Source organism: Halichoerus grypus, chromosome 3, assembly GCF_964656455.1.
Source record: "Halichoerus grypus chromosome 3, mHalGry1.hap1.1, whole genome shotgun sequence".
Taxonomy (NCBI): Eukaryota; Metazoa; Chordata; class Mammalia; order Carnivora; family Phocidae; genus Halichoerus; species Halichoerus grypus.
In genome coordinates, this window is record NC_135714.1 from 71416723 (window position 1) to 71444112 (window position 27390).

The 27390-nt window shown below is 42.0% G+C and overlaps 1 protein-coding gene and 1 pseudogene across 3 annotated transcripts in view; one reads left to right on the forward strand and one right to left on the reverse strand.

Annotated features, from left to right (window-relative positions):
- Window positions 1-739: 739 nt before the first annotated feature.
- Window positions 740-1281, reverse strand: LOC118554875 (histone deacetylase complex subunit SAP18 pseudogene; annotated as a pseudogene).
- A 7709-nt stretch (window positions 1282-8990) lies between these two features.
- The window catches only part of HERC3 (HECT and RLD domain containing E3 ubiquitin protein ligase 3), a 118294-nt gene continuing 99894 nt past the window's right edge, over window positions 8991-27390 (forward strand). For 2 of the 3 annotated variants that reach the window (XM_036122731.2, XM_036122734.2), the window contains exons 1-3: window positions 8991-9133; window positions 11544-11605; window positions 21840-22107. In XM_036122731.2, the coding sequence (XP_035978624.1) occupies window positions 21882-22107 (226 nt within the window). In that variant the 5' untranslated portion in view covers window positions 8991-9133; window positions 11544-11605; window positions 21840-21881. Of the gene's footprint in view, window positions 9134-9915; window positions 10062-11543; window positions 11606-21839; window positions 22108-27390 lie in introns of those variants that run through there. The other variant, XM_036122732.2, reaches the window with a different exon arrangement.

Below are 27390 nucleotides of genomic sequence, written 5' to 3' on the forward strand. Positions count from 1 at the left end.
GTGTGCCTGGGTGGCTCAGTTGGTTAAGTGTCTGCCTTCCGCTCCAGTCCAGCAAGGTCCTGGGATTGAGCCCCGCATTGGGCTCCCCGCTCATTGGAGAGCCTGCTTCTCCCTCTCCCTCTGCTGCTCCCCTTGCTTGTGTGCCCTCTCTGTGTGTCAAATGAATAAATAAAATCTTAAAAAAACCAAAACAATATCATGTTGATTTTTTAAAAAATAAAAATTATTGTCAAGATTTCCTTTAAAAATACTATGAAAAATCATAAAAAGTACTATAAGGGATTGGACAAGGTTTGTACTTGATGGAGTTTCCTACAGATATGATTGATTTTCTTGGGTCCTCTCCACAGACATGAAGTTTCATTTTAACATCCAAAGTCTTACTTTGTGGGATAAATAAAATAAATTTAAGTATTTTCCAGCTTCTACGTTATACTCATTCATAAAGGGTACCTGTTCTGCTGTAAGATCAAGGAAAATATGATTTGTCTTTGAAGTGACTAGAATTTCAAGGTCAAGTCTTGTATACATGCAATCTTTTTTTTTTTTTTTTGATTGCACACATATATTTAACAATACAATTTTACAAAGGATGCTAAGAGCACTTTTCTTCGTATTCTACAGAAGGACCAGAAACATATGGACTTTCTATTAATATCCATACCATAACACAGTCAAATCTAATTCCTAGATAGACGCATTACAATTTGTTTAGACTTTAAAGGCTTAATGGCAATGATGAGGGGAAGAAAAAGAATTTATTTTACATAACTGAATGAAAAATAATTCAAGAAATAGTAAATAAAATTTAATATGGTCTCATGGGCCTGAAGGAGGTGGTGCCTGATTTGGAGGTGTGACTGCTATGTCCAGATAGTCTCCTATTTTGAACTTCTGTGACTGCAGGGTCATGGAGTCATCAGTCCCCTTCCTCCCAGACATGGTGCTGTCAATCTCCTTTACTCGATAGCCAGGCCTTTTAGGATCTGTAAAAACAATTGCAAAATTGAAGTGTGTGCCCTTCTTTCTAGCTTCTGGGTAGACTTCTTTTACTAAACTAGTCAATTCTTTCAAAGTTGCATCCATCCAAGTGTAGATCTGCAGCTCGCTGGACGGTACGTTTCTGCGGGAAAACTCGTCCATTCGGTGGTGGCGGCCCTTACTGGTGATAAAAACACGCAGTAGCTGCGGGCACGTTTTCTCCCGATCGATCGGTTTCTCCGGCTCCTTCTTAATTTCCTCTTGGGTAACGCGCGACTGCACCACCATCTTCCTCCTACGGCCCGCCTTGTATACATGCAATCTTACATAATTTATATGTTTTCTGAATGAAACTAATAGAGAACTCTGGGTTTACTGATACTATAATAAAATAGCAGGGGGAGAGAGATACTTTGTAAAACGGACTCGGCTAACCTACATTTACTTGCAAAAGGATGTCAATGCTTGTTGGAAAGATCTAGCCAGGGAGTGTAACTCCCCATATATCTTGACTAAGAATAGACTTTGTCAGTTTGGAAATGTCATTCTTTTTGATTGAGTTGACACTTTGGGAAGAACACACACGGAGCTCTCAGAGAAAGGGAACTCTGGGCTAAGATGCCAGATCAGTCAGTCAGTCCTGGCAGTCAGCCGGGTCACAGATCACAGCTAGACTGCAATAAAAGCCTATTATAAATGCTTTTTGTAGTAATGTACTTACCTTTGTATGACAAACTGGGTGGCTTAAAACAACAGAAAGGTATTATCTCACAATTCTGGAGGGTGAAGTCCAAAATCAAGGTGTTGGCAGTTGGATGCCTTCAGGAGGCTCTGAAGGAGAATCTACTCTCCATGCCTCTCTTCTGGCTTCTGGTGGTTACTTGGCATTTCTTGGCTGGTAGATACCCGTCACTCCAATCTCTATTTTCACATGGTGTTTTTCCTGTGTGTCTCTCTGTGTTCACATGGCCTTCTTATAAGGACATCAGTTATTGGATTTAGGACGTTCCTAATCCTCATTTTATGACCCATGGTCTCATTTTAATGAAACTAATTACATCTGTAAAGACCCTATTCCAAGTAATTCACATTCTGAAGTGCCAGCTAGACGTGGATTTGGGGGGAAACTATTTAATTCACTACACCTCCCAAACCATTTACCCTCAGTATGGGTACATCAGTACAATCCATCAGAACATAATGTTAATAAGGCCCAGGGTGCATGTTTCATTCCAGGTACTGGGCAGATTGTTCTAACTGGTTCTAGGCTGATAGCTATATATCTACATTGAAATTTTATCCAGTTAATCAAAAAGGAAACCAGGCAAGAACTTGGATGGAATAGTACAAATCCACTCCTGAAGGCTACAAAAGAACTCGAAGTACATGCTTATCTGATGGTTGGTCAGTAAGGTCATTTTCTTCTATAAAGCCTGGGACACACTGGTACACATAATAAGATGATTGATGGCAAAGGTGATTGGACCACAGTGGATTATTACAAGTCATGACACTACGTTTTCTTTTTGAGAAGTGCACAATAAAATGCCTTCTCTGGCTATCATTCTATTGATGGATGAAATAAATTCTGACACTTTGCTTTTTTTTTTTTTTAAGATTTATTTATTTTTTGGGGTGGAGGGGCAGATGGAGAGGGAGAGAGAGAGAATCTTAAGCAGGCTCCATGCTCAGCACGAGACTGACAGAGAGCTCAGTCTGGATCTCACGACCCTGAGATCATGACCTGAGCCGAAATCAAGAGTCCACTGCTTAACTGACTGAGCCACCCATGTGCCCCACTTTGTCTGCTTTTTATTTTGCTATGGAACTTGGTGAACCATCAGCTGATTGTTATTGGTATGTGCATGTGTGTGAATAAGAATATGATTAACAACAGTCTGAGTTTGTACAGAACTTCCTTCCTGGAACCTTTTATTTTTGGCAGGTGTGTGGGAAGATTGAGGAGTCACATGACATCAAATAATTTCAGCAAGGACCAACAACCCTAATCATACATTTTTATGCCTTTAGGGAATTTTTGATATGAATGTTTAGAAACATCTTACCTAAGCTGATTTTCAGATGTGTGCCACATGGATTTTTATTTTACTAGAATTTTTTTGGTTTTATTTTTAATTGTTTATATCCCACATATTCTAGTCAAGACATAAAATATAAAATTAATACAGTAAAAACGATAAAGTGAAAACCAAACCAAGACAACCCCATTATTGGTAAGGGGGTTGGACAAGGGCTACTTAGACATTGTGTGTGTATTTAGCTGGTACCATCTTTTGTTAGGGAATATTGGCAATACACTATAAAGCCTTAAGACTCTGCATTCTGCCTGACCTAGCACTTATTCTCTTAGGAATTTATCTTAAGGAAATTATCAAAGGTGAGGGCAAATATTTAGTTATATTCACTATGTGTAGCGATGTTGCACTATTGTTCTTAATGGCAAAGAATGGGAAATGAATACACAATAAGAAATTTGTTAAATTACAGTATATCCATTTTGTAGGTAAATGTAATTTACATACAACTTAAAATGATGTTGTAGAATAGTATTTAATTCTATTGAAGATGTTAAATATATTGTTAAATTCAGAAAGCATTGTGTAAAATGTAGAAAATGAGCCACTTTTAGAAATGCATATACATGCATGGGAAAAGGACAAAACATTAAGAACTAAAAAAAGGTGGTGAATGGACTGATCATTTTTATTTTCTTCTTTTTTCCTATATGTATTTTACATATCTTATGTAGTGAATATTTACTACCTTTGTGAAGAGAAAAGCAAGTTTGTTTTCTTTAAGGAGGTAAGAAAATGAGTACAATGGGAAAATGTCATAGGAAAGTTAAAACGAATCTTGAAATGAGGTTACTTCTCAAAATGTATGCAGTAAGATTCTGTACAGATGGGACATACATTTTGTTCCAGGCTTTCAAAAGCCAACGGAAAGAGGGAAACAGAAATAGCCTTAGTATCTATAAGATGATACTATAGTATCTAAAATATCTGTAAGGTAAGAACAATTTGTTAGTCAACAATTTAAAAGTGAGTATAATGGCTGATTTCACTGGACTTTTACCTACATGTAGGATGAAGACAAATGCTAGAGACCAATGGGAAGTTAAATATCAGTTATCAGTTCCCCTTTATATAAAGGGTAGCCATAAAGTTTGGAAACAGGATACTATTTTATTTTTTTACAGATTCATATTGTTATTTTATGTTATATTATATACCAACTTTACAGACAGAACCCCCTCTGATTACTTGCTTCTTCTGGAGTATGTTAAAGATATAGGTTTATTTATTTTTAAAGATTTTATTTACTTGAGAGAGAAAGAGCGAGCTAGCACTAATTGGGGTGAGGTGCAGAGGGAGAGGGAGAAGCAGACTCCCTGCTGAGCAGGGAGCCCAATGTGGGGCTCCATCCGAGGACTCTGGGATCACCACCTGAGCTGAAGGCAGACACTTAACCGACTGAGCCACCCAGGCGCTCCATGGTTTATTTAGTAAAAATGAGAGAAGTCAACCCAGACAACACATTGAATGTGCTTCTGCTAGGATTAGGGAAAATGTGTTACTACACCACACTCACTGCAACACGAACTATGCATCGCCACAAGGGATAACACACTTACCATATCAGGTAATATCATGGAACATACCACGTATCATAACGGTAAAACAAGAAACCATTTATTATGTATATTCACGTGTTTCCTGAATTTATGGCCAAGTTATAAAGCTGTCTAATACTGTTTTATGCATGCCCCTTTGTAATTCCATAGGGTCACTTTAGCTTTTCTAGGATATAATAAAATTCCTTAAATTTAATTTGACCCAGATTTAATCTTTAACGTCAAAAAAAGGGGGTTTTTCATTTTGACAATTTTGATTTGACACAAGTGAACTTCTGGAGAATTTGGTCTTTTTTGCATCTACAAGGGTAAAACAGTTGCCTGATTTTTGGCAGTTAAATCTGTGCACACTATGCAGCTACACAGCAATAGACATGCTCTTTGCTGTATACCCCCAAGGACTTGTTTTGTCAGTGCAGTCCTAGTGGTAGGTTGGATGCCACTTCCAAGGGTACAAGTTTTGGGACCTTGTAAGAAGAGAAATTCTCAGGGGCGCCTGGGTGGCTCAGTCATTAAGTGTCTGCCTTCGGCTCAGGTCATGATCCCAGGGTCTTAGGATCAAGCCCCACATCAAACCCCACATCAAACCCCACATCCGGCTCCCTGCTCAGCGGGAAGCCTGCTTCTCCCTCTCCCACTCCTCCTGCTTGTGTTCCCTCTCTCGCTGTCTCTCTCTGTCAAATAAATAAATAAAATCTTAAAAAAAAGAGAGAGAAATTTTCATGAAAGATGTCACTTCCTAAAGACTTTATTGCATGCACCTTTAGGGACAAACCAAAGCTCACCCTAAAGGCCTTCTTAGGAAATGCTCAACCATACAATCTTTTTTTAACATAAATATTAACCTATATGATATTACTGAGTTTCTTATATTTACGATAAGGTGGATTTAAAAAAATGCAAAATTAAACTATGAATAGTTTAAAGAAACACAAAGGAATAGTCATAAAGCCTGTAGGCTCTTTGTAGTCAGGAATAATGCTTCTTATCCAGCAATACATATAGAAGACATTAACTAAATATTATAATAATTATTTGATTGATGGCAATATTGATTTACCATGATATTTTTCTTCCAAGTTATTTTTCACATTAATAAATCAATGCTGTGTGTTATAGGACAGTTTTCAATAAGCTTAGATAATTTAGCCTAGGTATATATAGGCTTCTTGGCTAAACTATATTAAACAACAAAAAACAGTGAAAACATGTAAAAAATATTTTACAACCAATTTTTCCTTTGAATATTGACTACATGGACAAAATGAGTATTTTGGGAGGTGGGGGACCAAGAAAAACCTTTGTCATTATGTAGCTTTATAGGGTGTGCACATATTGCCTGTCAAATAATCAGTGCTTTCCTTTCCCAGAGGTGAAGACACTTAATTCTTCAAAAGTATACCTGAAAGACAGAATGTTGTGGCCAACCTGTTTTTTCCCCACAAGTTTGATCTGTCTCTAAGTTTACCAAGTTCATGTTTGTCTGCCGGGTAAGTAAGTTAAACACAGGAAACAATCATCATTAAACACTATTCCTACTGTACTGAGAATTTTTTTCAATTCAAAATAGGCACATGCATTTCAAAAAGTGAGCTGTTAAAAATGGGGCAAATGGGTATCTGTTCAGGTGGAAGCGTAGTAGCACTGGGTATCATCCCCTGGTCACTGGGGATTCCTCATCTGTCCAGTGCTAGAGCTGGACCACATGATCCCTTCTGCCTGTCAAAGGTTACAGTTATAATTTATCACATCTCATTGATTTTTTGTTTTCCAGTATCTTTTAATGTAAATTTTTTAAACATACAGAGAAATTGGAAGTAATGTACAATGAACACCCATCTCTACCTACCATGTAGAGTCTATAATTAACATCTTGGGATACTGGATTTGTTACATGTATATCCAGCTATCTATCTCTCTATCCATCCTTCAATCCATCTTTTAAAATGTACATTTCAAAATAAGTTACAGATTATCAGTATACTTCCTCCTAAATACATCAGTGTGTATAGCATTAACTGGACGTCAGTTTTGCTTACAGTTGTTTTTTAGGTTAAATCTTTTATTTTTAACATGAATGTTTTCTTTCATAACACTTATCTTGGTTAGCAACTATGTACTCCTTGGTATATTTATTTGGTCAATGTTTGCCTCCCCTTTGAAGGCAACAGGGACTGTGCCGTTTTGCTCACCAAGATATCCACAGGGGCTGGTATTACAGTAGATGCTCAATATACAGTATATTTGTTAGGGAACATATGGGAAGTCAGAAAGAAATGGATGGGGCTATAGAAATTCCAAGAAAAAGTAAACCATGGCCTCTCAAACCAGTTTAAATATCTGTTATTAAGATTATTGGGGCACCTGGGTGGCTCAGTCGTTAAGCGTCTGCCTTCGGCTCAGGTCATGATCCCAGGGTCCTGGGATCAAGCCCCGCATCGGGCTCCCTGCTCAGCGGGAAGCCTGCTTCTCCCTCTCCCATTCCCCCTGCTTGTGTTCCCTCTCTCGCTGTGTCTCTCTCTGTCAAATAAATAAATCTTTAAAAAAAAAAAAAAAAGATTATTGTTGGTGCTGAGGCCATTCAAAGCATTTTGGTAAATGGAGAAGGACATGCTTGCTAAGGAAATTGGCATTTTATGTTGGTTCAATTAAGAAAATAAAATGAAGTACTCTGAGTATCTTCACTGATTGTTCTACATATAAATAAGTTCCTAGGGTTCTGGATGTTTATTTGGTAAGGAAGCTTACAGTACCTCAGTTTGTAATTTAGACATACTTATATCCCACCTCCAGGCTTGAGTCTTTGATAACCAACTTTTCTCTCAAGATGAAATTTCATATGAAAACACTTAAGCCATGAGGCAAATATATTGACCTAAATGCTGACTGATTACAAACCTCATATTTGGCACATGAAAATAGAATCTCGCTCTCTCCTTCTCAACCATGAGGAACCTCCCTTCCTACCATGACTCCTCTCTGGCTATTCCCCCAGCTCCTTTTTGTGATACCATCTCTAGATTAGGATTATGTCTTTGTGAGATATCTAGACTTCTGTGAAACAGCATAAGGGAATCTTGTTAATCTTGTCCCCAGTGTTTCTAAAGGTGTCCAGTGTGATTCAAACTTCAAAGGCTGAGATTTTCTTAGATGACCTTAGCTACCTGATAATTGGAGATTTTGCTTTTCTTATCTTTCTTGTCCCAGGAGCATTTGACAACTTGCTTTATTTCACTGAGAGTTCATAGGTCAGCCAACATTGACCCATCCCCGGAATATACCACCCCTCAAAACTTTTTTTTTTTTGGCTTGGTCAATCTATCAGAGTTCCAGAACAGGTAATTGCAGACTTGACCTGATTTGAACGTCCTTGTGAAGAATCTGGCCTCAAAGGACCTCTCCAGTTCAAATAACAGGTTACAGAAATTCATCCACTAGGAAAGCCATTCTTTTGGGTTAGAGTGGTACTTTCCCAGTGTGTTCTGCTTCTGTGCTTCAAATTTAAGGGGAGAGTGGGGGGACAACAGATACATGAAGTCATCTCTATGAGAATATTTTCTTCAAAAGGACACGGACCAAGGGAACTCTGAAAGCACTGTGACCTTGGGGAGGAGAAGAAAGCTCTGAGATTCAGCGCCATGGAAAGTAGGGGAAGACAAACTTCTTTATCCATTGAAGAAGCCACATGGTGTCTTTCAGATGATAAGATTTAAGTCATCTACTCAGTGACTTCTTTTCATGCTCTCCCAGCCCCCACTCTCCAGTCTCCCAAGCCCTCCTTGCTTCTGCAGCACCGCTCTCCTCTTCGACCCCCAACTCTCCAGGAGGGCCCAGGCAGTGCGGGCCTCTGCACCCGACTTCCTTCCCGCCTCTCTCCCACCGCGCGGCCCCGCGTTACGGCTCCGCGCTTCCTCCAGTCTTCCGAAGAGGTATGAAACAGAAGACTCCTCCACTGCGGAATAAAACGCTTACTAACTCACCCTCAGTTGTCACCCTCTAGATTTTCCTCCCATGCTCAAGGCTTTTGGTCACCTCTGCATAAATACTAAGATCCAGAACCCAGAACCTGAAAAACCGACCGCTGATCAGTCCCGCTCGCTTCCCCGTCAGTGAAAAGCAATCCTATTCCGGCGCGAATGCCCTGTGTCCAGCAGCCGGTTCCTGGCCGACACACGCCCGCGCCGCTGTCCCCTCGCCGGGCCCGCGGGTCCTGTCACCTCGGGCTGCCCCCGCCTCTCTCCCGGGCCTGGGCCTCTCCCCGCCTCCCGCCCGCGGACCTCGCCGCCCCGCCTCCGCCACGGCCGCCATTGGTGCCAATCCGCCCCAGAAGGGCGCCCATTGGCCGGGTGGGAAGTCATTCGCCCAGCACATTCCGCCGCCCGCAGGCTTGCGGGGAAACTTCCTTATTATTGTGACGCCGAAAACGGAGAAACCCCGAGCGGGGCCAGAGGGGCTGTCACAGTTGGAATCCCGAGCGGCGGTTCGGCGGCCGCCAAGGTACGCGGGTCGCGGGCCGGGGTTCCAGGGAAGAAGGCACCGCGGCGCTGCAGCCGCGCGACCGCCGCGTTCCGCGGGGCACGGCTGTCAGCGCGCGGCTTTCGGAGGGGCAGCTGCGGTTGTAGGGCGCTCCCCGCGACGACCTGGAGCCCGGCGCGCGGGGAGGTCGGGGCGCGGTGGCTGCAGCGCCTGCGGGGCGCGGGAGGCAGGCGGCGGAGCTGCGCCGGGGCCGGGCGCGCTAGGTGCCCTTCGGCTTCGCGCGCGCCTCCCTGGCGTTCTCGGGGCTTGCCCTCTGACCAAAACAGCCCCCGCGCCCGGAAAGGCCGGAAGCAGCCTTAAAAATGGGAGCGCTCCCCCACCCCAACTCGGCTGCGTGCAGACCAGGAGGAATTGCGACGCAGAAAGTCAAAGAGGATCCTCCCCTTCCTCCTCGCCTGTCCCTATTTGAATTCCGGGGCTCCGGTGACACCCTCGCGGGGAGGAACGCGGACCTTTCCCCGCGTAATGGGAACCGGCGAGGCCTCCGCATTTTGGGGGAACCCCGGCGGCCGCGAGGAGTTTGCAGTGAGGACGCGGGGCTCGGCGTCTGAGCTGACAGCGCCGGTGGGGCCGCGGCGCCCGGCACCACCCACCCCGCGGAGGCTGTGCCGGGCTCGCCTCGCCCCAGTCCGCCTGCGGGGCGGAGCCGGGGCGAGGGTGTGTGTGGACACGTGTGTGTGCGTGTGTGTGTGCGGACACGTAAGTGCGTGGACGGGCGCGGGGGTGTCAGGAGCTGGGACGTTCGGGGGCAGGTGGCACTTTGAGTCACTTGTAAACGTGTGGAGTGGGCAAACCGGGACAACTGACAGAGAAGAGCATGTGTAACCTGAAACAGATGAGCCAGGGAGCGCGGTGAGCAGCACCTGAAGCAACTGTGCAGTGATTCTGGGTATGCACCGCGGGCCCCGGGCAATGTGTATTTGAACTTTGCTTTTGGTCTATCACGGTTTTTGCCTGTTTTCTGGTTACATTGTTCTTTAGCTTTTAAATCAGCCCCATTAGGAAGTACCTTGAATTCATAGCTAAGCAAGCCTTTCAGGATTTTGCTTGCATTCGTTACACACGGAATGCTTTAGCAAAGACGATTCGAGAGCTCTCTTCCATTTTTGTATGTCTTCTGGCTCCTTCCACAAATAGGAAGCTATTTCTAGAACCTTTCTTTTGATGATTTGATAACATCAAGTGAACTGATTTTTAACTCCAGACTGAGAAGAAAGAAAAGTGAAATAAAATGAGGATTGGCAGCCTTTTTAAATGCAGTGACTCTGGAGAGAGATGTCTTGTTTTAGTAGGCAGATTACTGTGAAGCTCTCTCTCTTCTTGTACTTTATTTTACCCTGGGGGCAGGGGAATGACATTATAAGTCAGAAAAGGGGAGTAATATATTTAACCTCCTTCTAAAGCAAAATAGATGAATTACACATTATTGTCTGACCCCACTAAGGCTAGGAACCTTCTGGAGAAACTATGCAGGAATCAAGGAGGAAGGCTCACCGCCTCTTTGGCAAAACTCCTCCTTTGGTATGTAAAAAAGAAACCATCGATTAGCATACAGTTTTACTTGTTATGTATGTAGTTGGGTTTTTATTTTTGAGAAAAGAAACAGATTCTAAAATGTTCCAAATGGTGTGGGGAGTCGTTGGTTATAGCATTTCTTTCTGAGTAACAAATTTAAATTTCTTAAGATTTGCTTAAGAATTAAAAAGAATTTTAAAAAGATGAGAGTTGCACTCCTGAAGATATAAGATAGTTTTGCTGCAGTTTCAGAAATAAAAGTAATATTCTCCAAATTGAACGGGATTTCCTACATAAAAGATAGAAATAAAGTTATGATGATAATACATTAAAATTATGGAGGACTTTTTTCTTTTGAGAGACTTAAGGTGCCTCTCAGATAGTCTCATCTTGTTTTGCCTGAAAGAGGATGTGGTGATGACAGGAATGAAAGAGAAAGTCTTCAAAAACAGTTGTGGCAAAATAAGCTATACTGTGTGTGGTACATGGAAAAAAATGGAGGAAAATAGACAAAATTGAATTATTTTTCAAAATTTTCTCTTTTTAACCTAAATGGGAGATTTAAAAATAATTTTATTTTTCCTTTATATTTACTACAAATACCAGTAATTTTTTAAGGTGCTACCTGTGTCTCAAGTTCACCTTTAGAGGTGACATCTTTGTAGTTGGTTAGAGATTAGCTTACTGGTATTTAACCAAACTCCAGTCTTAAGGTGCAGTTATTGGGGAATATTTAAGCTTGCATAATATAAAGATGTTCTTATTTTCAGAAGTTTACTTCTCATTTTCTTTTCAATAACATGAAAGCACTTTGTAGCACCGTGCTAATGTTAATTATGATTTCTTTAACTTGCAGGTCTTCAAGGTGAGGGAAAACCATTCTGGCTTCTAGTCCAAATGCCAAGGGTGTGACCTGTGGTGAGTTACCTAATTTCTCTGAATCCAGTTTCCTCATCTTGTTTTTTTTTTTTCTCCTAAGATTTTATTTATTTATTTGAAAGAGAGAGACAGAGATAGTGAGAGAGCACAGGTGGGGAGGAGAGGGAGAAGCAGACTCCCCGCCGAACAGGGAGCCCGATGCGGAACTCGATCCCAGGACCCTGGGATCATGACCTGAGCTGAAGGCAGACGCTCAACCGACTGAGCCACTCAGGCGCCCCCAGTTTCCTCATCTTGTACATGGAGATAATATCTAACTCACAGAATCGACAAGAGGATTAAACAAGATAAACTATGTAAAGGACTCATGTTAGTATAGCTGCCTAGATAGGGACCTTAACAAATCCTTAATGACTTCCCTTTGCTGTGATGTAGTGAAGAGAACAAGGTGAGCCCAGGAAGTAGGAGACCTAGTTTCTGGTCTCTGCTTCAACCACTTACTTCTCAGAGGACCGAAGTTACTTGGCCTCGGAAGGCTTCAGCTGCCATTAAAATGAGGTTAGGAATGTAAGTTTCTTGCCTAGAGGTTGGATCAAATAGACTTTTAAGGTCTTTTTAATAAGATAATCCCTTTGATGATATAATTCTGTTGTCTTTAGACATTGACTGCATTTGGAAATAGTACTTACTGGTGTCAGGGGCATGTGTTTCTCTGTGTGAACCAGTAACTGGATTAATATTGTAAGTCAGGGTGGATATGGAGGAAAGTCTGGCTATCTATGAGATTGTTTCACTCACCTCTCCCCCGTCTCTGGCTAACATAGGTTCTGTTTGCCTATAAACATGGCCGGTGATTCAGCTAATATAAGCTCACTAACTGTAGGCAGTTTTCTTTAAACATTTATTTTCAAAATTGGTGAAAGGGTGGAACTTGGCTTCATTTTGTTTGTGAGATGGTATCGTGTCATGTTTAAGAGCATGGACTCTGGAGTCTAGAGGAGATTTGAATCCTGCCTTTGCCATTTACTAAGTTTCTATTTCAACTACTTTTTTTTTTTTAAAGATTTTATTTATTTGACAGAGAGAGCACAAGCAGAGGGAGAGAGAGGGAGAAGCAGGTTCCCTGCTGAGCAAGGAGCCTGATGTGGGACTCGATCCCAGGACCCTGGGATCATGACCTGGGCTCAAGGCAGCCGCTTAACCGACTGAGCCACCCAGGCGTCCCTCAACTACTTATTTACATGTAGTGTCTTGGGCACTTAACCTTGCTAAGCCTTGAAGTTATTGTAAAGGGCAAACTAAATAATCTGTGTGAAGTTTTTAGCAAGACTCAGACACAGAGTAGGCTTGCAGTAATAGTAACTATTTTTCTTTATGTAGCAACTATTGAGCCCCTACTGTGTGGCAGACACTTCTCTAAGGATTGGGAAATGAACAAAAGAGGCTCAGTCCTTCCTTCACAGAGCTTTCATTCCTGAATTCTAGCATGCTGGTGCTATTGAGAAACACCACCCTTTACTGACAGCTTCAATTGTAGAAGGCATTCTACTTTCAGATCTGCTAAAACGTGGTGAAGGAGGGTGCATTTTATTTTATTATTATTATTATTATTTTTTTTAAAGATTTTATTTATTTGCGAGAGAGACAATGAGAGACAGAGAGCATGAGAGGGAGGAGGGTCAGAGGGAGAAGCAGACTCCCTGCTGAGCAGGGAGCCTGATGTGGGACTCGATCCCGGGACTCCAGGATCATGACCTGAGCCGAAGGCAGCCGCTTAACCAACTGAGCCACCCAGGCGCCCCGAAGGAGGGTGCATTTTAGAATGGAGGAAATACAGTATTATTTTTTTGTTACTGCATAGGGAATGTTTCTCTAGTATTACCTGGAAAACAAAACTGTTAACAAACTGAAGTTGTGGGAGTGCTGCTTTTCCCGGATTTGGGTTCAGGTCACGAGGGCGCTTAGCAAGCAGCGCTGGGCTCTTGCACTTTGCTGAGAACTAGAGACCCAGAGATGAGTGAAACCTATCCCCGCCATGGAGAAGCTCCCAGCCTGTGTACGGGTGGAAATTGGTGGGTGAGATGCAAGAAGCAGCAACACTACCTCAGTAGTACTTTTCCGTTTCTTTTATTGTGAAGTAATTGTAGCCATAAGACAATGTATGTAATATATGCGCTAAGAGGCAACAATAAAAGGACAGAAGTAGAACATTAGCCATGCTATCAAAGCTCCCATTTTGCTCCTTCCACACTGTACCCTCCAACTCTCTTGGTTCCATAATCATTACCTTGTATTTTGTATTTATCAATTTTTTTTTTCTTTTCTTCATGGCTTTGCCACCACTAATGTTTTTATCTACAAATACTTGTTATACTTGTGTTCGGACTTTGTAAAAATTCATCATTCTCTAAATTCTTCTGTAAAATTTTTCCCCTCAACATTGCTTTCAAGGTTTAGCTTCATTGGTGCTTATAGAGTGCATTTATTTTTGACTGCTGTGCCACAATTTATCCATTTCCTTATTGATGGACATTTGGGTTGTCTTTGTTTTACCGATCTCAAACACTACATTTCAGACATTCTTGTGCATATATCTTAAGGTACATGTCCGGGGGGTTCTTGCTTCATTGTAGAATAAGGTAGCCACTAGCCATATATGACTTGGATTAAAATTAAAAGTCATTTCAGTTCCTCAGTTGCATTAGCCACATTTCAGGTGTTCAGGAGCCTTGTGTGGCTAGTGGCTACCATACTGGACAGTGTAGGTATGTAACATTTCCATCTTTGGAGAAAGTTCTGTTTCCAGCTTTCACTCCTCTTTGTATCTCTAGTTCTCAGCATGGCGCAGGAGCCCCGTAGGTGCTTGGTAAATTGGATTTCGTTGTTCATATGGGTAGGAGTGAAACTGCCATGCTGTGGGCTCTTCACATCTTCACCTTCACTAGATAATGCCAACTTGTTTTCCAAAGCGGTTATGTCAATTTACACTCCCACCAGCTTTGTGTAAGAGTCCTGGTTGCTTCATATTTTTGACTTGGCACTGTCAGACTTTTCAGTTCTTGTAAGGCTGGTCAAGTGTCTTTTGAAGGCAGCCCAGAGTTTACACAGACAGCAGAGAGATCATTCTTCTAGCTTCACAGGGCCCAGCACCAGGTAGTGAAGAAGGTACCATCTGTAATGGTCCCTTCTGGGGAGGGCTAGAAATGGTTCCTGTGCTTTCTAAAAGAGTCAGAGAACCAAAGTCCAGCTGAAGTGAAGGAGAGAGAGAAAGCGGCAAGGAGCAGAGTCTCAGGATTGAAAACTTCTCTTTGCTTTCTCTGCCATTTCTGTCTGGTAAGTAACCTTTTTAACAATAAAGCATGTCATCAGAATGAATCTTTTTTGTTACTGGAATTAATTCTGCATTTGAATTTCGGCTCCAGATTTATTTCAAGCTTTGATTTGGGGAGGGCCTGCAGAGCTCTGAAGCCTTGTGCATTGCCTTTTCCTACTGTTGAAAAAGATCCCCCTTCTCCCCATACACCATGCAGGTAATGGCTTCTAAGCTTATTTGAAAGGACGCTTATCCCTATTATGAATGAGATTAGAAGTCCTGCCCGAGTGTTATTTAGGTTCCAGTGGCTTTCAGACAAAGAATAAGAATCAGTCGTTAGGCTGCTGTGTGCATGGTCTGATTAATGAGACAAAGTTTAGGAATTGCAGCTTATCTTTTAGCATTCAGCTTACTAGGACTGATAAAAAGAGTTTTATCTACCCGCGCCCCCCACCCAGAATTTGAAAGAAAAGACATGCAGAAAACTTTGTCCTAGCAACCTCGAATCCCCTTCATGAAAGTTATGACAGATGGTGGTAGGGCTGCTTTGCTGTGGCACAGACTTGGCGGAACGTAGCTAACGCTAACCACGGGGAGGAAGAAAGGAGTCACACCCCCAGCCTCTTTTGGGGGCTGTCCTGTTTGCTGAGGGTCTCGGGGAAGAACACTAGGACTAGGGAGTAACAGTGATAGAGCAGTTGACATTTATTGGTCAGTTAGTACTGTGTGTTGGGCATCGTGCTAAGCACCCTTCTCCCCATTTTAGAAACAGGAAACAGTGGCTAATACCTTCCCCAAGATTTCACAGCTAGTGTGTGGTTAATTCAGGCTTGAACTTTAGTCCTTTTGACCTTTAAACCCTGCTGAGATTATCCTGAATCTTTTACCAAAATAGATGAGGAGAAGGGCTGGGAAAAGTACCAGGTGTGACATGGAGGGAACAGAACATCTTCCTTCCTCTCGCTTTGTGATGGGGCAGTCAGGCAGGAGAAGGAGGGGCTGGGACTGCAGTGGCTGGCGTAGGTGCTGAGCCAGAGTGCAGTCCTGTATCCTTCTGCAGCACTGTTCATAATTGTGTGTTCTGAAAGGAAGGAGAATATTCCACTCCTCTAGGAGCAAGGGAGAGACAGTGGGTGAGGAAAAAGGGGTGGGAGGACCTGGGAGAGCAAAATGCCAAGTGATGAAGAACAGTTCTGAAGCTAGACCTTAAATTCACAGATGCCGGTCGCTGCTAGATTTGGGGGTTCTTCTAGGGTGTACTTTTAAGTGAAAGCTGTATTAACGGCTGCTTCTCTGCACTGCGCTGAACTTCTCTCCTGAAAGCTAGATGATTTTAGTGCCTCCTGCTATAGTTTTGGCAGAGCATCCTGATGACCTAGATCACACTTCTAATTAGGGTTTTTAATCCATTCATGGGAATACATTTTATTTGTGGTTCCTCCTTCGTTACTTCTCCTAGTAAGTAGTTGTTATTTGACTACTTGAAAATTCCATTACTATAACTCAGGTGGGAAGGATTTTTGAAGTTTTCTTGAACAATAGTTCTATTTGTCTTTTTTGAAATGAATGGTAGTAAAATCAGGATGAGGCCATACATCAGGCTGCTTACTCAGGCTTGCAGTTGGCCAAAGCACCCAGAGTTCAGCTGACTCTCAAAGACTAACTCATGCTAAAAAAACTTACAAGAAGCTAATACATCCAGGATGCTAAATTAATAATGAGAAGTAGAAATGCCAAGAAGGCTGGGACATTTGGGTCAGCTGGTCACGGTGTTCTTTCCCCATAGTAGAAGCTGCCTTAGAAACCAAGTTATTTAAGGTGCTTGTTAATTATGGAATCTAAGTATGGCAAGTGGCTGGGTGAATTTAATGACTAATGTTATGGAGTCTGATCTACCCACCTCCACTATTGGGCAGTGATTACTTAGCATTTCACATGGGTTCACTGGTAATGGTGCCCTTTCTCTCTGGACGGTGCTGGAGACATTGGGAAGTTCTGACCCTTTGGCTGGTTCCTTATTTTCTAGGTTCCTTATTAGATGGCATAATGGTCATGAGCACAAACTCTGGGCTTAAATCCTAACTCTGCCATTGCCTAGTTGTGTGATTTAGTCAAGTCCCTTCATTCTCTGTTTTATTATCTTTTTCTTTTCCTTTATCCTTTCTTTCTGGTTCCACTTTTTTTTCATTTATAGGTTAGACATGATAATAGCAGCACCTACCTCATAGAAGATGAAATGAGTTAATATCTGTGAAGCACATGGAAAAAGTGCCAGGCTCAGAGTAAGCTCAAATTACGTCTTACCTGCTGTTATTATTAATAATGTAATTATTAATATTATCAGTCAGGACTTTTTTTAAAATTTCAAGTGACAGAAATCCAATTTGAACAATCTTAAATAAACACAAAAGGGAGATTCAGACTGTATACAGTTGATTTTTGTTCTTCGTGGTAGTTGTGTTCTACAAAGCCACTGCGAACACTGAATTAGTGAATACTGAGCTACTGCTCTTCTAGAAATACAGGGTTAGTTAGGTTCCTGCTGAGAGCCTCTGCTCAGCCAATCCTTATATGACCTTGTTTTGTGTGTGTTTTATGCGTATTTCTGTTTAGATGCCCAGTTTAATATGTATTTTTTACAAGTGATTAATTGTGTACAATATTTCTTTATGACAGAACTCTAGCTAAGAGGGTTTTTAACATTTTTCTGATCCTCGGTAATGCGACGGTGTACTTCTTTGGCTTTCAGCCTCCCAGCAATGCCGTCCACCACACACTACAGTCATCTCCTGGATCCACAGATTCAGCTACTTTTCCGTCTTTCTGTAGCTTCATTATGCACTGTAGATGTTACTTTAGCACTTTCCACAGCCACCACACGTGTAGATCAGCAAATTCCTTCTTCCTTTCCTTAGATCTATCCCATGATTGATTCATTAACATTGAACTCACAGCCGACAGCACTATACCTCATGCGCGAGTGAAGCTCGTCTAACCCATGTATTTTCTTGGCGAGGCACAGCACAGCCTTCTTGTACTTAGGAACACTAGGCAGCATCAGCGCTGTGCTTGGTGGCATTTTAAATAGCAAAATCACCAACAAAAACTGTAAAAATCTGAAAAGTCTGGCACTAAATAGTTGGCAGAAAGACCACTTCTTTACAGTATGAGAGTTGAAACGAGAGGGCAGAGCATCCTCTTGTTTGACTTCGGCTGGGAACGTGTGCGTAGGGTGACTCAGATTTTTCACCTCTCTGCCCCTATCCGAGAAGGACTGCAGAGATGCTCCAAGTATCGCTCTTGGGGTGCAAATACATGTGAGTGAGTAGGTAAATTCACATGCATGGAGCCCACAAATAATGAAGAACACCTGCAGTCGGGAAGAGTGAAGGTGGTGGTTCTGGCACCAGACAAGAGGGTATCCCCCGCTAAGCAACATTATTGGGACTGGTTCTGTCTCTTGTCTTTGAAACTCTGTGGCTAGGAGGGTAATAATGTCTTACAGGTATCCTCGTGTGGCAGGGAACAGAGCTCGCAGCAGCCTCAGTTATCCTTCAGAGGCAAAAGGCAGTCTTCCTTTAGAGCTCCAGTGAGCTTCATGGGGAAGGACTCTGGCTCCCTTGGGAGTGTGAACCTATCCCTGAACCAGTCAAAATGGCTTAGGGGGCGTTCTCTGATTGGTTTGCTGTGGTCATGTCTTGTGGCTTAGGGGTGGCCTTCTCTGGCTTGGTGGGGGGTCATGTGATGGCTTTGGGGGTGGTTTTTTGTTTTTGTTTTTTTTTAAGATTTTATTTATTTATTTATTTGACAGAGAGAGAGAACATGAACAAGCAGGGGGAGCAGCAGAGGGGGAGGGAGAAGCAGGCTTCCCTCGGAGCAGGGAGCCCAATGCAGGAGCCCGATGCGGGGCTCAGTCCCAGGACTCTGGGATCATGACCTGAGCTGAAGGCAGAAGCTTAACTGACTGAGTCAGGCAGGCGCCCCTGGAGGGGTGTTCTTTGATTGGCTTAGCCAGGGTCATGCTTACCCTTGTACAAGAGAGCAGCGAATTTGTTACTAGATGAAGAGGGACTTTGGGACATGGATTTAAAAAAAGCAGTTGATGGGGCGCCTGGGTGGCTCAGTCGTTAAGCGTCTGCCTTCGGCTCAGGTCATAATCCCAGGGTCCTGGGATCGAGCCCCGCATCGGGCTCCCTGCTCAGCGGAGAGCCTGCTTTCTCCTCTCCCTCTGCTGCTCCTCCTGCTCTCTCTCTCTGTCAAATAAATAAATAAAATATTTAAAAAAAAATAAAAAAATAAAAAAATAAAATAAAAAAAGCAGTTGATAACACCCTTGAGGAATTTTTTTTAAACCTTTATCATTCAGAAGGATTGCGTCACATTGAGTTGCAGCTTGCTTTTACGTTAAGTGGGTTTCAGCCATGCCCCCTCGCCCTGTATATTCATACAAGGAACATACAGGGGCTTCCTTGTATGAATATACTGCAGTCTGTTTATCCAGCTTCCTGTTGATGGACATTTGGGTTGTTGCCATTTTTGTTTAGTATGAATAAAGCTGCTGTGAGCATTGTATATAGATCTTTTTGCAGACATACAATTGTAGTTTCTTGATGTCATATTTTTAGATGCACTGTTTGTACTTGGCTGGTTAAGGGGATGGCTTAATGCTACAGCTGCCTAATCTCAGCCATTATCTCTTAATTCTGACTAGTTTCACTCTCAGAGGGCAACTTTATTTTCAACTTTGCAGGGCATACTATATTGTATCCTGAGTACAGTTAGTCATTCTGCAAGTAATTTTTGTGTTCTTGCTCCTGTAGGTGACCTGCTTGGGAGGCAGTGTAGCCCAGTGGATAAGACTGTGGACATTGGTATCAGGCCTAGATTCGTAGCCTGGTTCTGACGCCTTCAAGCTGTGTGACCTTGGGCATGCTTCTCGTCTCTCTGAGGCTTGCTTTATCAGAAAATGAAGCTAAAAATAGTATTTATGGCACAAGGTTTTTGTGAAGATGAAATAATGATGTAAAATGCTTATTAACACAGTGACTGTTGCATAGTAAGCTCTATGATGCTGCTTATGTAATTATTGGTAGGTGAGATAAGACGAATTCACGAAACATTAAAAATGATGAAAGAAGTTAGTTGGGAAAGTTAAATTATGAAAAGATTATGTGATTTTTCTGGTCTTTTAAAATGTATTATCTTACCCCCTGCCCCAGTTTGTGTTTTATCTTGCCTCCCTTTGTAATTAACTCAAAGAATAACAGCTAAGCTTAATGTCCTTTTAGTTCTAGAGTCTAGACAAGGAATACAAATCTTGGGAAGAAACAGAACTTTTTGGTTAAGAAAGCTTCTTGAGATTCAGTTTTATATTTTATTTTGGGTTTCCATGCCTTTTCTGAAAGCCTTAAGAGTTCAAAGAATAAGTCAGATAACATTACCATAGGTAGTGAAATAATATTCTGTGGTATGGAAGTACCCCATTTTGTTTATCCATTCATCAATTGATAGGTATTTGGGTTTATTTCTGCATTTTGGTATTATGAGTAATGCTGCTATGAACATTTGTGTACAAGTTTTTTTGTGTGTGTTTTTATTTTAAGATTTGAGAGAGAGCAAGAAAGAGCATGCATGCACATGAGTATGAGGCGTGGGGAGGGGCAGAGGGACAAGCAGACTCCTTGCTGAGCAGGGAGCCTGACATGAGGCTCCATCTCAAGAACCTGAGAGCATGACCTGAGCCAAAGTCAGACGCTTTACCGACTGAGCCATCCAGGAGCTTGTGTACATGGTTTTGTGTGGACATATATTTGCAAATCTCTTGGATATATATATACCTCGGGGTAAAATTGCCAGATCATATGGTAGCTATATTTTTAGCCTTTTGATGAAGTGCCAGAATATTTTTCCAAAGGACCTGCACATTTTTATGTTCCCCCCAGGAATGTAGAAGGCTCCAGTTTCTCCACATCCTCACCAACATTTGTTATTATCTGTCCTTTTTGATTATAGCCATCCTAGTGAGTGTGAACTGGTAGAACGCGATGAGATTTTGTTTTTGTTTGTATGAAAGGGAAGCATAAATTTCTAAAAGGTGGTGAAACTTTGGGTTGGAGTCAGCAAGGATCAGTCAAAAGTTGATTGAGTAGCTGCTAAGTCAGAGAGGTATGTTATACTGTGTTCCCTATTTAAGGGAGTTAGGCTCTGGCTGAGGAGTTAAGTTTTAAAAAAAAAAAAGCAAAAAAAAAAAAAAAACAACAAACCACAGAGAAAGTCTCCAATCAAGACACTATAGTAGATGTGTCAGAGGGATGCAGGCTGACTGTGGCTGGAATGATCCCTAGGGGCTTTTAGGTAGGAAGTGAAGCTTGACTCTGAGCCAGAAGGATGTGTAAGAAGAAATGGCAGAGAAGATAACATTTTTTCCCCATTTTTCTTTTTTTCATTTTATTATTATTATTATTATTATTATTATTATGTTTTGTTTCAAGTGGTGAATTATTACTGTCCAAGCTAACAATAGGTTACCTAAAGGAGTTAATTAGTTCAAAAAATTTTATAACATGAAATAAGCAAAAAACTCAAAAGGGGCAAGGGGAAAGGACAAGATGAAATTAGGAGGGTAATTTCCAGACTGTTATTGCCATAATGGTTTGCAAAGATTGTTTTAGCGAGTCTCCTGTGCTCGGAGTTCCTTATCAGCGATCTAAAAGTCACATTCTGTTTGTGTTCACTATTCATTTATACAAACAAAATTTGTTTAGAAATGTTTTTTTAAACTCCTACTGAAACACAAAAATAGCATCATTACTATAAATATTTTCAACGATATTAATATGTATTATTTTGAGATGCAAGGTATCTGGAGAATATTAAGGGGAGTGTTCTTTTTAAAATTGATTATATTTATTACTTAAAAGTTATTTTCTCTGACCTCTTTTTTTAACCTTTTTTTTACAGAACTCTATTCTAGGCTACATGACTCCCTGAAGGATCAGAACAATGTTATGTTGGGGATATTGGTCTCTGGGCCAACCTGGGATCAGCACCAACCTGCAAGGGATTGTGGCTGAGCCACAGGTGTGTGGATTCATATCCGATAGAAGCGTCAAGGAAGTGGCCTGTGGAGGAAACCACTCCGTGTTCCTGCTGGAGGATGGGGAAGTTTACACCTGCGGTTTGAACACCAAGGGGCAGCTGGGCCACGAGAGGGAAGGAAATAAGCCAGGTAAGCACACCTAGTTCGCCTCCATGATTGGTGAGAAAGGCCGAGGGAAGGGGGAGAGCGGGTTGAAGATTACCTCACTGAGTGTTTATCTTTCGAGGGGCTCTGATCTGGTGCAGGGATCTCTTACTGTTTGGAACTTTTGTGTTCAAGTCAGATCTTTTTGTCAGAAAACCAGACTTTTCCTTTTTCATCTTATTAGATAACATATGTAATATCACTGGCCAGGGTGGGGGTGGAGGTTGACGAGTTCAGAGTTAGAGAGATTTTTCTCTGGTAATTGAATGCTAAGACATTATGATCATTTGTGGATTTGTAACCCTCACACAGTCAATATCAGAAGCATTTTCACCTCATTTTTCCTTCTAATTGCGTGTTCATTCATCAATTTTGGCAACATGCTTTTGTTTAGCATTTTGGGCTAAGCACTGTGCTCGTGTGAAGAGATAGTTGAATGGGAGTTAGTGATGATGTGGCTCCAGGGATCCCCCGTGGAAGGATGTGTGAAGTAAGTTGAAGAATATGCTGGAGGGAGCTGGGGAGCGGGATCCATTCTGCCTTTGGGGGTCAAGTAAGAAGCATAGTAGGACTTCGGCAAGTGTGTGTGTCTGTGTGTGTGTATGCATGTGGCGGGAACACCCAGCTTATTGCACACACCTGAGTGTACCCTGTGGTTTGTTTTGTTTTGTTTTGTTTTAAAGGCATGGCTATCAAGGTGCAATCCTTGTTCAGGGAATGTTGAATAGTGTGGCAAGACTGGTGATGGAGGGTGAAAGGGGCTGTACATATTTAAAGTCCGCTGATTTCAATTTATTTTCTTCCCACTTTTTCTGTGTGAGTTTGACCTTGAGTATATATGTAGCATGAATGAATCTATGAGGTACTTTCTCAGTCTTGGATTTTGGAAGTAGTAGTGATGATGTTTAAATGGGTCTCCTTTTGGTGAGAAATGATAAGGTAGGGTCTTTAGTTGTGACCATGTTGTGTTTTTCACACTAACATGGGCAGGTGTCATTTTGCTTGTTACTTATTATCTTTTATTCAATCCAAATCAAGTGAAGATACGGAAGCTTCATTAAAGAACAGCCTTGCTGTTTTTTTTTCTAGATAATTTTACTCTTTCATGTTTATCTAGGAGGGTCAGTTTGGCATCAGGATGAGCTAAATTTTTTCAGTTTTTTTTCTAGATAATTTTACTCTTTCGTGTTTATTTAGGAAGGTCAGTTTGGCATCAGGATGAGCTAAATTTTTACCATGACACACTGTCTCCCTCATTTCTCATATTTATTCCCTCCCATAGCAAGTGGCTGTGTTCCATAGTTCACCTGCCCAAATGTCAGTATGAATTTATAAATTAATAATTTGACCATTGGATAAAGGGCCATAGGGCTGGTCTTAAGCAAAATTATGAAGTATGTGAAGTATGATTCGTGGGCTCCTTCCCCATTGTTTGCCCTGGGTTCCCTCATTGGAGCCCTCCCTAAGACATCCCATCAGGCCTGCTCACCTGGAGCAAATCCCAGTGTTCTGTCAGGGCTTTCCTAACATGTGGGCCCTGGACTCTTGGGATTTCAAGGAAGGAGTTTGTAGCATGAGCCATATGTTCGTACACCTTTATATGTACAATGCACCTGATCCTACAGGTTTTCAAATGTTAGTAGATTCTGTTATTCATTAAAATAAAATTTCAATAAATGTGCTACCAATTCATAATTGAATTAGTAAACCCTACCCATTATGTGTTTTACCAATTAACATAAAAGTATAATATGCAGGAACGTTTTTGATTTCTAAAAATGGTTTTCTTTTTGGAAAAGAGTAAAAAACCAAGGTCTTCTTTCCCTTCCTTCTATTAAAACTCACTTGTATCTTACATGAGACTCCTCTTCTTGCTCTGTTTCCTCAAGTGAGAGCCAGTATCTACCACTAATGCCTAGAGAGAGATTAATGGCGAGTCACAGTCCAACAGCTCGCTCCTTCCTATGGGAATGTGTACGTTCAGCCAGGACTTAGAGACATTTAAGGCCCTCTTCATACCAATGATCCGTGAAGGATTTGTCCTTACCCTGGCCAGCCTTTGAAGGGAGGATTTTGGGGACCAGGAGGAGATCTTTCCAGGACTGCAGAGACAATACAGTTAGGGTGAACTCTGGAGTCAGACAAACCAGGTGTAGGCGTTACCCGTCTCTATTTCTGAGCTCAGTTCCCTTTCCTGTAAAAGGAGACTTCCTGTGGTGGTGTAGCTCCTGATGCAGTAGATTCGAATGGTAAAGACGACTCAGCAAAGCTACCTGTGGCCTGTGAAGGCTGCCCTGCTCCCGTCCTCCTGTCTGTCTGCTCTGTGACTCTGTCCTCTGTGGCAGCCTGCCCGCCCCCCCACCCACCTTTGTCTTAGAACCTGGGGTGAGAGGATTCAACCTGGGGTGGCAGGTGAGAAAGGAAACAAAATGCTTGCAGTCCAACCATCGCAAAGACCTGTGGGAGGCCCCCTGGTGAATGCACCTCAGTGCAATGTGACGTTGTTCCAGTGGAACCTCCTGACAGCTCCATGGAGCTAGTGGTGGGTGGTCTGTGGGCTCTGGGAGTGAGTGAGCAGGAGCAGTCACTGCTTCAGCCTGCACACTGGGTCAGGCCGACGCCTCAGCCTGCAGCCGCTCCCTGTAGGCAAGGCTGAGTGACTGCAAGAGACTGGAGCTAGAGGTGCATCAAGAAGGCTTTTGGATTCAGCCACAGAATCCAGCCCATGCTTGTAATCTAAATTTGTAATAAGCAAGGCCCTAGTGTAAATTACAGTAGTTTCCAGAAACTTCTGTTGTTGGTTAAGCTTGTCTGTTAATTTTAAACTCCATAGCAGCTGTGAAATAGTGCCTCTTTGAATGGAAAGATTATGTGGGTGGGCACCTCCCTCTCTTTTAACTTTTTTCATTGGTAGGTGTGTTCTAAATTGGGGACCATTTGGGTTTATTTTTAATGACTGGGAAAAAGAGAATGAGCTTGTTTTTTCCATATGTTTTTTGAGGACTGTGACCTGGAGAGCTGCTAGGCAGAGGTGGGGAAGTCAGTGACAGACCCTGTTTCAGGTAGCCTGTGCTGGCCCTAAGTAACCCCTGTGCTGTTTGGGGAGGGAACTTGATAGAAGAGCACTTTCTCAGGATGCTTCTGGGGGCAGTGGGCGGGTTTGTGATTTCAAGTCCACACCATTGCCCAGACCAGAGGACTTTGTAGTGTGAAGGATTAAAGAGTGAGGGGAAGGAAAGGTGGAGGAAGATGGGGTAGGGGATGCACCGGGATGATGGGATGAGACTCTTCTGTCAGAACATGCACCTTGAGTCTGTCCTGCCAGTTGATCAGTTTATACACATTGTCTCTAATTGGCATGGTTGCAAGGGACACAAATTCATTTTTTTTTAGGAGGAATCCTATACCTGTGACATAGCAGTGGTATAAAGCACTCCACAATGATTTTAAAGGGTTTCTTTTTTTTCTCCTTGAGAGCATCTAATAGTTACCTATTGCTTTTGCTGTTCCTGCGGCTACTGTGCATTTCTCTTACTTCTTAGTACTGCTCTTATGTGACCAACTTCGTGTGTGTCTCTGTGTGTGATGGAGAGAGGGCATTTCAAGGACACATCAAATACTGAAACTCCTGCTAATGAAGGTCTGATATTTTCCCAGTGTGTTGGGCAGCCTGGGGTTCTAGGTTGTGTATCTCTGTGACTCATTCATTTGTGCTTTGGCCAAAGGCAAAGAGCCCTGTGATTCCCAGAAGCATTTTTTATGGGCAGAATATCAAAGTCCCATCTAAACTCAATGTCCAGCTTTAAAAAAAAAAACAAAAAACAGTTGGATTATAACTGTTTTGTATATTTGTCTCCCATATGACTTTTCTCTCCTTCATTCTCCCCATCACATTGTGATTATCAACCTTACCTCTCCAAAAATCAGGGATAGTTTCAGTGGTGAAAAAATTGTAGGATTATTAAACTAATTTCCGCATGTTTTTGCCCATGAATTCATCTCATAATTTCTGAAGACATAGAGTTACAGAACTACATTATAGGAAGACTTGTGTGCCTCCCCTCCTTTTTTTTTTTTTAAAGAATTTTATTTTTTATTATTTTTTTAAGATTTTATTTATTTATTTGAGAGAGAGAGAATGAGAGACAGCACAAGAGGGAGGAGGGTGAGAGGGAGAAGCAGACTCCGTGCCGAGCAGGGAGCCCGATGCAGGGCTCGATTCTGGGACTCCAGGATCACGACCTGAGCAGTAGCTTAACCAACTGAGCCACCCAGGTGTCCTCCCCTCCTTTTTAAATTTTTAAATTTAAATTTTTTTTTCTTTTTTAATAAAGCAAGCAAAACATGAGTTTTTCCCCAAATTATGATTTTTTAAATAAGTGACTAAACTGTAACTGAACATTAAGCACATCTTTGAAATATTTTGTTAAACTAAAATAGAAACTGGTTGCCCTTAGAAAAAAAAATTCAAGGATTTTACCTTAGTTTACTCTGCTTCTCTTATTCCCACCCAGCCACATTGTCAGCACTGTATTCTTCAGCCAAACCCACAGGTCTCCTCTCCCCATGCATACTCTGATTCTTCATATTGGGATTTTAGCACCAGCTAATCCTTGTGTTATTAGGGATGTCTGAATTTATGTAAACCTCTTCTGACCTTTCTATTTTGAGTAGACAAAGAACTGTGGTAGGTGCAATTATTTAATCTAACTTCACTATGTTAAATTTTTATTTTTATTTTTTATTTTTTTAAAGTTTTTTTTTTAAGATTTTATTTATTTATTTGACAGAGAGAGAGAGAGCGAGAGCAGGAACACAAGCAGGGGGATTGGGAGAGGGAGAAGCAGGCTTCCCGCCGAGCAGGGAGCCCGACATGGGACTCGATCCCAGGACCCTGGGATCATGACCTGAGCCGAAGGCAGATGCTTAACGACTGAGCCACCCAGGTGCCCCGACTATGTTAAATTTTTAAAAATCTGCATTGACATTCCGGGAAACCTTTTCATTGGAAACCTCAAGGGTAACCATTTAAAGCAGACTCTAACATTTCTGTGCAACCCTGTTTGATTCATATCTATGATTGGTTCCTTTTACTTCCTCCCGAGTTAGTTTCTCTCTTTCTTGCAGGTAATTTAATCCAATTCACATTCACATTTTGTATTCAACCTAAGCATTTCCATAATGCCCATCACCATATGTAACAGCTCTCCCGCTGTTTGATAAATGGGGTTTATAAAGCGGAATATCTCAAAAGCGGAATATCTCAAA